We start from the raw sequence: 11885 nt of genomic DNA on the forward strand, positions 1-11885 counted from the left end.
ACAGTTAAAGAAGTTATAACATTTTTTCGGCAGAATGGCCAAAGAAGGGCAATAGTGGGAACTCTTCAAAAACTATGTGAAACCAGATGGACCGAAAAATATAAAGCAATTCGAAAGTTTAGTGAGCAGTTTGTTAGCATCGCTGAAGCACTTCAGACTCTATCGACTGAAGGTAACCGTGACACAAGGCAGAAAGCTTTCCAGCTTCATTGCGCAGTTACAAATACAGCATTTGTGATATGTCTACATGTGATTGCCAAATACTCTGCCAAGTTAGAAATCGTTACGCAAATGTTACAAGGTGTCAGTGTAGATATTTTGAAGATATCAAAACACATTTAGAAGGTTACTGAGCTATTCAGTTCAGACCGACAAAATGGAGAAAAAGAGTTTGATAACATTATGGCAAATGTTGAAACAGCAAACAAGCTTGGAATCGAGCTCACATGTCCTCGTGTTGCTGCGAGACAGGTTCACAGACCAAATCACTCTACCCAGACTATCAACGAATACTATCGAAAGTCCATTTTCTTGCCTTATTTGGATTCTTTGGTTCAATCGTTGAAAGATAGGTTTTCAGATAGAAACAAACCATCATTTGAAATTTTCAATCTGCACCCTAAAATCATGAAAGATCTTTCTAAGGAAGATTTTGAAAAGTCTATTAACAATATAAACAGCACGTATTGTGAATTGTTAGACAACTTTAAGGAGCAATCAATTCTGTGGTTCGACCTTTGGAAAAACACGGAGATAGATGCCAAAGCCTTGGAAAAACTGAACTTAATAGAGGTTCTTGAGCATGAGCATGCCTGCTTTTTGCCGTCAGTAGCAAAAGCCATCCAAATAGCTCTTTGTCTGCCACCAACAACTTGCACCATCGAGCGATCATTCAGGTAACTAACTATAATTTTATTACGTTATATTCTTATCCATGTGTTTCAGTTCTTCTAAAACTTACATTACAATATAACAACCTCGATACTTTTTTACAGCACTCTCAAACGTGTGAAGACCTGGATAAGGAATACGATGTCGAACAATCGTCTAAGTGGGCTATGCTTGTTATCTGTACACAGAAGAAAAATAAAAGAAAATATAGAAAACTTCATGCAGAAAGTAATTGATTTATTTGCGATAGACACCAGAAGAATTCAATTATTATTTAAGTAACATTTTACTGACACTAACCGTGTTGCGTTTTAAACAGCAAAACAATTTTTCTTTTATTTTTTGTTTCAATACCCTTTGCTCCCCCTGAGGAAATATCCTGTGGGCGCCCTTGCGTCCTGCTACATATGTACTTGTTTCAAGGCATGCTTTCCATACAAGATCTTGACGGTCTCAAACCATTTTGTTCTTCAACTTATTATATCTCTTGCTAAGAACTATAGTTTTAACTTTTTTTGCTGTCGTGGAATAGAAGGTCATGGTATGATATAAGAAATACTCTAAAATGGTAGGAAAGAAGTTCACAACGAACCTTTGGTGCATGTTTTATTAAATAATTGAGAATAACTTGAATTGATATCCATACACTAGAAGTAAGTCGATAGATACACTTGAAGTATAAGTGTTTTTCCAGCGCGTTTCATCTATTTTTCATTGCTTGATTTAGATAACTCTACGGATGCGTTAATGTTCTTGCATTTATTGTCTCAGATGACATTTATGATTATTGTGGCTTATTTCCCAATCAAAATAGTTAATTATAAAAATGCCACAAGGAAATAGCTTCAGAACAACATTAAGTGACATTTATGACTACGCATTTCTCTCTTGATTTTATTTTGAGTACAAACGCCTGTCATCTATATCTTCCATCTATAGCCATTTATGGTATGCCTGATTTTTGCCTTATCTGGAATTTTCAATTTCCGGAGTCTACCAGAGTTCTCTTTTTAGTTGTGAAGCAGGCTCACCTAGTTCACAGATGGGTTCAGAATAGAAGGGCAGGTGCTAGAGTGTACAGTGGTAGAATTGGATTTAATTCCCATGCATGCCTTTAAGCCGAGGTCTTTGCGATCCGGGTATGTGCTCAGGAGATAATAGATTGATAGGGCTTGCTCAGGCAGAACCATCTCTATCTGCTGTGGCAATCAGCAGGGAGCGCTAAGGGATTTGGAAGTACCCATAGTCAGCTCTAAGCTGTAATTATGTAGGTCATAGCCGTGATGTTCTATTTTGCTACTTTTCGGATGCACCGGTAAGCTACATTCTTCAGAGATTAAAGAGGTCCATTTCCAAATGCCACTCCAAAGTCCATATCAATCTGCAAAAGTGGAAATAGAAGTACAACTTATTTTTATAGAAATCCAACAAAACAATTTATAAATAGTTAAAAATATATGTAAATACATACCTTAGAAAAACCAACCAAATCACTGGTGCCAAACACCACTCCTCAGAGTCTGCAGGGTCACTGTCTGCTAGGAGGCTGCAACTGTTGTCACGTGATTTTTTTACATCAATAAAAACACTTAGAGAGTTTTAAGAAATGTATCGGTTTATATACAAGATCATTGCTACAATGAATTGATCATTGATTCAGGTATATTACATTAATACAATGATTGCGTTACATCAAAACAATGTATCGAGTTATTAATCAAAGTCGAAAACATTGATTTGATGTTACGAAAACATTGATTCAATAAACAAGTTCGTAATTTAAAGAACACTGTAGATTAGTGCAACGTTTTATATTCATTAATTTAACCGCATAATCCTATGTATAATTTCATATATACAATGAACAAATTATTAGTATTTTGAAAAAAGTCATTGGATAGCTAAAAAGATTTATTGGAATAATGATTCTATTCATTATTTTTTAATGAATAGAATTACATTGTAATAATGAATATGGTCGTTACTTAATGACTACATGTTTATAGTATTAACGAAATTTTCATTGAATCAATGTAAAAAAAGTCAATGATTGGCGTTCATTGGTACAATGTACAATATTTTTTTCAGTGCAAAATTAAAGAAAGTTACTTGCAATATCGTTCCCTCTGATGTAGGTTGGTACTTGCCATTGCGGTCGTAAGTTTGTCTGTAGTCCTCTCCAACAATAAGGATAAGAGATTAACCCTCGTAAGGCGGTTCGGGGTGCAGCTGCACCCCAGACCTCGTTTTTCTCAACTATCTTTTTAAAATAATTTTTTTTATTTTTGTTCATTTTTTTATTCGCATTAAATTCAATTCTAAACACATTACATCCATTGCAGCATCTAAAACGCTTTACGTTTACTTGATTTTTTGGAAAAATGACTGTCGTGTGCAAATGATGAAAATTTCACATCCTGAATTCGACGTTTCTAGTGTTCCACTTGGAGCTAACGGAGCTACGGGACAAGGTCGGTGTTACTTATGTCAGAGAAAAAAGACCGAAAGTCCCGACATAACTGTATGATGTGTAAAAACTTTGTGTTGCTCACACTGTGAAAAATTTCATGTGTTTATCTTTCAACGATAATAATTTTTTTTAAGAAGAAACGGGTACTTTGTTTGTAAAATTATGTTTCATACTATAATAAACAAGTCCTAATTATTATTCAAATTAATTTCCCCGACGTTCACATATAATAAAAATGGACATACAAATGGGGTACAAATGCACCCCGCACCGTTGTTGACGTAAGAATCTAAGCACCGCTTTACGAGGGTTAAGTGTGCAAACAAAATACTAATAAAGTTTATAATATAGTAGTTGTTTATTAAAAAAATGAATTGAAATGGTTTGATAAAACTAAGTCCTTCGCGAGTACGATTGTTCGAAAGAAAGAATAAAAAGTTTATTATGAGTACCCAGCGACCTGGACTGCATTGATGAGTAGAGCTACATAGATCTGGTTTAGCTCAACTGGAACTGTTGTTGCCCAACACTTTTCACTTAAAACTTTACAATTGTTTGAACTAGAGTACTACTTCACAACATTTTATAATATGAGAATAGAATTCCAAAGTTTTTGTTTTATTTTAGTAAAAAAGTAACTGCTATTTATTGATTGTTATTAAACATTAAACATCCCACATTGGAACGATATAAACACTGTTCATTTGAACGTAGTCAAATTTTTGTTTAAAGAAAATGAGTTTTTTTTATCTTCTTATGAAGTTGGAGAGACTCGTTCCGCGAACTTGTATCCATTTCTTCTTAAGAACAACATAACGAAGCTATTCTTTCTAATACACTAGACTTAGACAACTACACACAAAATATACTATCGTGGTATTCACTGTAACCAACATTTGTTTTCTCACCAAGAAAACATACTGAAAAAAGGAGATCACTCCATCTGATAACTCACTAGACCTAATCGGTCCGTGACTCTATACTCTCGTAGATGTTGACTCCTTGTTCTGGTCCCAATTTTAGACAAGGTTTTATCTCTCCAAAACAGAATTTACCTCCCATTCTACCAGCATCCGATCGTTTATCCAATGGAAAGCCAATCAAAGTTTATCCTAAGAACATCCCACTAAGAGTTGTAAACCAATCAGATATACTCATTTTCCGTAAACAAGTCTTGCGGTTCTCACCAAGAAATTGCTGGCTCAGTTCTAACGGAGAATCTCAACTCAGGCACTTGAAAGACCTTATCGCAACTATGGAATTTATTATATCAACATTCTAGCTCAAACCAGGCTTTTTGTCTCGAAAACGTATTCACAACGTATTCTTTCTGAGTATTTCGACGGCAAACGAAAATTAGAATATCATCACATATCGTGGGATATATTAAAAAAGTTTCGCGGTATAACACTTGCATTTAATTAATTCGTCACCACAGGACCGGCCTGATATATTTATAAGACGATGAATTTGAGACCGTTACACGCTGGCGAATAGGGTTAACTTAGTATGATCAGACAAGTATGGAAGGGAACATACGGGTTCACATCTTGGCAAGACGAGGCTCATCCACTCTGCCTGTGGGACTTGAACCTGTGACTTTAATGCCCTTCAGAACTGGTTGGGGTAGTTTGAAGAAGTTCTCTTTTCTGAAGTTCTAGGGCTCCTGGGCCAGTTGTGGAGGTATGAAACAGACAAGACATAGTGAGGTTATCAAAAAGATGCGTTGCTTTGTCAGCTGGTAGTATTATGATGGACTAATCTTTTAAAGCTTTGAGATCCTCTTTACTAACATTTGCTTTTGACCATGCGTTTTTCTCCAGTTCCTTTTGCATTTCATTTTGCATTTAACTTCACTGATTATGTCTTGGGAAAGGTTGGACATGTTAGAGCATTTTTTAGACCCTTCGACAGCATGTCCCACAAAAAGGGATTCAAATATGACAATAATATCAAAAGAAAAGGGCCTGTCAGAAAAATTGAAAAGGACAGAAAACAAGTACAACATCACAACAACATTTAAATAAACCAACGCTCTGAGATGTATCCTGTCCAAAACCAAACCCAACAACCCACAGAAAAGATTCAATTAAAATTTTTAAAATATGAAAATTTTACAATAAATGAGCGATATGTAAAAAATCAGACGTTCTTAACAGGACTATATTCACTCCAAATCCAGTAATTAAATCCTTGCCTACATGACGTAATTGAGTTAGCCTGAATTTTCGAAGAATAGATGCAGCTCTTTATAAAATCAACTTGATTATTTTACTAATTAATATATTTCCGTTGAACGTCTGACGGCTGATTTCATTATTGCTATTTGCTCTGGGTTCGTTAACACATGTATAAAAACTGCATTTAGTCATCAGTCAAGGCTCTCATAAATTGGATCTTACTTTGTTCCTTGTTTTTTCGTTCGGATAACCCGCATTGTCTATTTCCTGACATCATTAGTACTAACATTAATTAAAATCTAAGCTGATTATTTTCTGTAGAAGGTGGAATTCAATGAACCTGTTACTTTTGAATTTCATACATACGTATGTATATGTATTATGTATTTCATACAGTTGGAGTTATTTGTTTGGTTATTTAATTTGGTTAATTATAAATATGTACTACACACACCGGCAAAATTAGCCGAACACGTTAAAAATGGGACATGTTTGATGTCTCGTATTTCATAAACCAGTGGTCCGATTTGAGTGATTCTTTTAGTATGTTATAGCCTTATTATTTAAAAATATCGGTGTAATAATATTGTTGCTAGACAGGTAAATGTCATTTTATACCGGGTGTAACAAGCATACTGTGTTCTTTTCTTAAAGTTCGGAACACCCTGTGTATTCCAGCATATATAAAATATTAAAATTAAAACTCGATTGTAGAATTATTCTTTCTTAACATTTTCTTTTTTGATTAATTTGCTTGTGTTGGAAAATAAAAAAGTTATGTGCTTTAACAACTAGCCATGTTTTTTATCAATAAATCCTCATAGTAGGGGAGAAAAGTATGCTAAATTTGCAATTACTCGAGCGTTCTTTTGACCTGGAGTGGAATGTGAAGAGTGGGTGCTACAACCAAAAAAAGTTAAGTTTTCCATGAAGTGTGGGACTCTCCATTTTTCAATTTAATTTTCCATTTCCACCAATCGTTTTTCCCGATTATAGCGCTATTTATCCATAATAGGAAAAAATGTTGCGAATAAAAGTTGCTTATTTTTACGCCAAGGATCCAAATCTGCAATAAAAATTGGGGGCTCCTATTTAATATTTTAATGTAACGCCCCACCTCACCTCCGTGGGGGGTCGTGTTTGGTGCCATTCGGTAGATTTTTGAAAAATACTGAATAGGCGTATTTTGCAGTTTTACGATCTGATGTTCATTCCGCAAAATATCGCAGGGTTCGTATTTATAATTTTTAATTTACCCCCCACCCCTCTCCGTGGGGTGTCACGAGCCCCCACGGAGGTGGGGTGGGGGATTTAATTTAAAATCATAAATAGGAGCCCCCAATTTTTATTGCAGATTTGGATTCTTTACATAAAAATAAGCAACTTTTATTCGACATATTTTTTCGAATAATGGATAGATAGCGCTATAATCGGAGAAAAATTCATTCGTTTACCAGCAGTGGAAGTATACGGATGTATGTTTTGATTTGTTTTCTTGTGTTTACAAGTTTTGTTATTTGTTTTGATTTATGTGTTGTGAATACTAGCTGTAAGTGTTTCAATTTTTATTACCATCATCACATCGACCTAGTTAATTTTTGCACATCTAACCTTGAAAATGACGTACACTTGTGAACATTGTCTTACACAATATTCTGACTCGGATAAATACAACCAGTTAAGATGTAATGGCGATTGCCAAAGAAACTTCTGTATGAAATGTACAAAATTAAACAAGACCATCACTAAAGCCCTATTGGACCAAAAGTCTTCTCACCTTAGATTCTTTTGTACCGTATGTGACTCTCCAAGTTTAAATTATTTAAATGACAAAATTACAAATTTATCAAAAAATCAAATACCTTTAGAGAACTTTGAGGCCTTAATTCAAGTTACTAAAAAACTAAATGACAATTTGCCTGTTTTCATCGAGACTTATGACCTATTAACTAAAAATGACGGCAAACTGGACTATCTTACGAAAAAAATTGACGAGATCCACAAACTAAACAACCTGCTGAATCCTGAGAAGGTTTTAAAATCTGTAAGGCAGATGGAACATGACATTTTTAATATATCGTCAGTTTTTTTCGGCTCTTCTTCAGATGAGACTATCAAGGTTGAAATCCAAGACACAAATTCAACTGAGATTAAGTTGGGATTAGAAAGGCTCTCTTCAAATATCGGTGAAATGTCAAATCAAATGAGCAGTCTTACAAAAAATCTATCTAATATACCAACTAAAAAAGAGATATTGAAGAAAAATACATCTTATGCCACCGCAAGTACCCAAACTGAAGAGCCCCGACATCTCGAACCAAGTCCAGAGCAAAAGCCAAAAATTACAGAAGATAAATGTCACTTTGTAGTTATTAGTAACTTGACTCCAACGTACATTCCTATACAAGTTGTGCACTATATCAAAGAGAGGCTAGGCATTAAGGAATACATTAGATGTTACACACTCCTTAAAGATGCCGACACAGCAACTGGCTCTTCGTTCAAAATAGGTATAAAATCTAGAACAGCTATTAACCTATTATTTAATAAGGAAATTTGGCCACCTGGTGTTAACATCAAATGGTCTATAGAATCATCCAATTCTGAACCAACGCTTTCATCTGAGTCACATAAGAATCCGAAGAATCTCAGAAGTCCTGTTACCTTGGAAAATCCAATTACCAATTCTCGCAAGAACAAAGATGAAGTAGAAAACACAAACATAAGTACAGACAAGCAGGCCATCGAAGTTTGTAAATCTAAGAATCCGTTCCATTCGCCTGTAAATTTCATTAAGAAGGATACTTTAGAACCTTCGATAAATCTGGATCCTTTGACCCCACCAAGAGTTAGATTAACCAGTAACTCGAATAGTCGATATCTTCTAGCCAGATTAAGGGAACCGGATATCTTAAAAGCCATTAAACTTCATCTTGCTTATCTACACGACCAACCAGCTTCAGTGTTTTACGATGGATTTACCAATACAAGCGTTAAACTCTTTTTGGCTTCCGAGGGACTTCCCACTAAGACTGAAGATCTACGACGAATTCTGCTGGAATTTAACAATGCCTATGGGATTGGTCCAGATGAGGTGGAAGCTGATCTTGATGCTTACATATCCTTTCTCACTTCTGAAAGAATTATTCACCTGCAGAAATCAAGGGAATGTCACCGAAATTACTATTCCGCTGCCTCTCCAAAACGAAATTTTTAAACATCACGACGTGTTCTGAGGGACTAGAATCCTCAAATTGTTTTAGTGATAACAACTTTAGCATGGTTCTGATTAATATTCGTTCTATAAGGTACAAAACTGATGAATTATTTTTGTTCCTAGAGGAATTAGGATTTCCCCCGGTAGTTGCGGTTACAGAGCACTGGCTTGAAGTCAACGAGCCTTTTTTTGTAGAAAAATACACCACAATTGCTAGGTATGATCGTCCAAGCTCAGCTTACGGAGGCACCCTAATTCTATCTACGAGCAATGATTTTTCTTCGGTAACAAAATATGACTTTCTGCTAAGTGAAGCCTTTTTTGAGTTTTCGTTAATTTACAATAAGAATCTTAATCTTTATATTATTTGCATTTATAGATCACCTAACTCTTCCGTGGAACTATTTTTTCAGAACCTGCTAAAGTTAGATGACCTGCCTCATAAAAGTAGAAAAATTTTATGCGGGGACTTTAACATTGATTATGCTGCTGCTAGTGCTACACAAATATCCTTGGTCAACATATTTGAATCGTATGGTCTAACAATGCACGTTGATTCTCCTACAAGGATTACAAAAACTTCATCTACCATAATTGATTATACTGTCTCAGATTTTTCACCCCTTGATGTCCACTCTACAATTATTAATGCTGGACTATCTGATCATGAAGCAGTTTATACGAAGTTTAATATCTTGGGCAAAACTTCCTCGAGAACCCGACGTTTAGGCAGGATTTTTTCCACCCGGAACTTTCGTAATTTCCAAAATTTATGCTTAACCTCTGAGTGGCGCTTTCCTGCTATGGACGTGGATAATAATTTCAGTACTTTTTTGGATAAGCTTGTCCGTATCTTCAATAAAGCATTTCCTTTAATTGCAATTAAGCCAAAACATCGCAAACCCTGGACTACTAAAGGCATCCGAATATCTTCCAAGAATATGCGTTCTCTTCTCTATATCAGGAAATTTACTACCAACGTTTCTATCACTGAATATATCACCAAGTACAGGGCAACCTATCTTAAACTTATAAAATCAGCTAAAAAAGACTACTACCATAACCGTTTGGGAAGCTCAAAAAGTGTTGCAAAAGAAACTTGGTCCATAATAAACGATCTTCGAAATAAAACCCACACTGCTAAAACAATTTCCCTTCCAGACCCTGAAAATCTAAATGAATACTTTGTTAATGTGAGTAAAAATATTACATCAACTATTTTGCCAAAACAAGATCCCATTGCTTATCTCCCTAATTCAAGAAAGGTCTCGAATTCATTCTTTATAAAACCAGTCGATAAATCTGAACTGATCCAAACAATCAATAGTATCAAAAGCAAATCCTCCTGTAGTACTGATGGTCTATCGATAAAAATTTTTTCTAATCTCCCAGAAAATGTGTTAGAAGTCCTCATCTCACTAATTAATGATTCCTTTGAGAAAGGTAAATTTCCAGAGTGCCTGAAAACAGCCATCATTATTCCTCTTCATAAGGGTGGTGAAATATCTAATACCTGCAATTATAGACCTATTGCACTACTACCGGTACTCTCCAAAATTATTGAGAGACTCATAAAAGCCCGACTTATGTCCTTTCTAGTTGAAAACAACATTTTATCACAAAATCAGTTCGGCTTTTTAAATAATAAATGCACCACTGATGCCATCTTTTCTGTACTACATGAGGTTTATCAAGCACTGAACAATAATCTTCACACTGCCACCGTTTTTTGTGACTACGCCAAAGCTTTTGATTGTGTAAATCATAACATTTTGATAAGAAAACTAAATTTCTACGGAATTCGAGGTATTTCTTTAGATTGGTTCCAATCTTACTTGGATGATAGGAAACAACTGGTTAGAGCAAATGATACAGACTCTAGTCTCAAAAACATTGTATGTGGGGTACCTCAAGGTTCAGTATTGGGTCCTCTACTTTTCCTTATCTTTATTAATGACATCACTAGTTTAAAAATCGATGGAAAAATCTTTCTTTTTGCTGATGATACCAGTATCACTTGGAGCAACTCAAATATTGCAACTCTTCATGCTACTATAACTTCTGACCTACTTACAATAAAAACCTGGTCTGACTCTAATTTACTCTCGTTTAACGTAGATAAAACAGTAGCATTGTCTTATAAAGGAGTCCTTCAACCCTTACCTCTTAATAACAGCCAGATCAGTACCGTTGATTCTGTGAAATTTCTTGGTATTTTTTTAGACAGCAACCTTAAATGGTCCCACCATATCGATTTGTTAAGGAAGAAACTATCCTCAGCTTGCTATGCTATAAGATCTGTTTCGAATGAACTCAATTTAGCATCTTCCAAAATAACATATTTTTCTTTGTTCGAGTCACATCTTCGTTATGGTCTTCCTTTTTGGGGTTCTGGTACAGCTGCCCAATTCGATGTTATTTTCAAATTACAAAAAAGAGCAATTAGATATCTGTTTGGCCTCAGAAGAACAACACATTGCAGAAGTTACTTCAAAGATCACAGAATTTTAACCCTTCCATCTTTGTATATTTTAGAAACTGTTTGCTTAATTCGTAAACATCTACATGTCTTTCCACCAAGACCTAATCATGACTACTTCACGAGAAATTCTACGTTTGACGTCTATATGCCGACCCCGTCCTCTGAGTTAGTAAAGAAATCTATATTATATTCCGCAAAAAAACTTTACAATCATCTCCCTCTACAACTTAAATCTGCAGCATCTTTCCCCAAATTCCGTAAACTGACAAAAGCCTACCTATCTGAAAGACCATATTATTCAGTAGAAGATTTTCTTAATCAATAACTAAGAAATTACAGTACCCTTTGCACAAGTAGTATTTTTATTATCATTTTTTTTTTGTCTATATTTGGGTGTCATATGCAGCAGCTTAACTTTTAAACTTATTAATTACTAGGTAGACTATGCATTTGCAATTTACTTAAATTTTGCAATTGACTACGTCTGTTTAACTTCATTATTATTGTTATTATTGTAAATATATTGACGATTTATGTAATTTTAGTAAATTGGATTGTTATTGTTTTGTTGTCTTGACTTTTTATAAACTTTGTCGATAAAATTGTACAATTTTTCATGACAATAAAGCATATTTCTATTCTATT

General features: G+C 34.8%; 1 protein-coding gene across 1 annotated transcript; it reads left to right on the plus strand.

The window, feature by feature from the left end:
• The first annotated feature begins 402 nt into the window (after positions 1 to 402).
• LOC126891578 (52 kDa repressor of the inhibitor of the protein kinase-like) lies at positions 403 to 1173 on the plus strand. Its single transcript, XM_050660754.1, has 2 exons — positions 403 to 896; positions 996 to 1173. Exons 1-2 carry the CDS (start codon positions 403 to 405, stop codon positions 1171 to 1173), a joined length of 672 nt encoding a protein of 223 aa, XP_050516711.1.
• Positions 1174 to 11885: the final 10712 nt, after the last annotated feature.

This window comes from Diabrotica virgifera, chromosome 9 (genome assembly GCF_917563875.1).
Source record: "Diabrotica virgifera virgifera chromosome 9, PGI_DIABVI_V3a".
NCBI classification, from domain to species: Eukaryota; Metazoa; Arthropoda; class Insecta; order Coleoptera; family Chrysomelidae; genus Diabrotica; species Diabrotica virgifera.

Excerpts from the sequence above, each read along its gene's own strand:
- LOC126891578 (XM_050660754.1), top strand. The coding sequence starts at position 403 with ATGGCAAATGTTGAAACAGCAAACAAGCTTGGAATCGAGCTCACATGT. Across the intron at positions 897-995 it reads ACCATCGAGCGATCATTCAG|CACTCTCAAACGTGTGAAGA; the intron begins GTAACTAACTAT and ends ACTTTTTTACAG.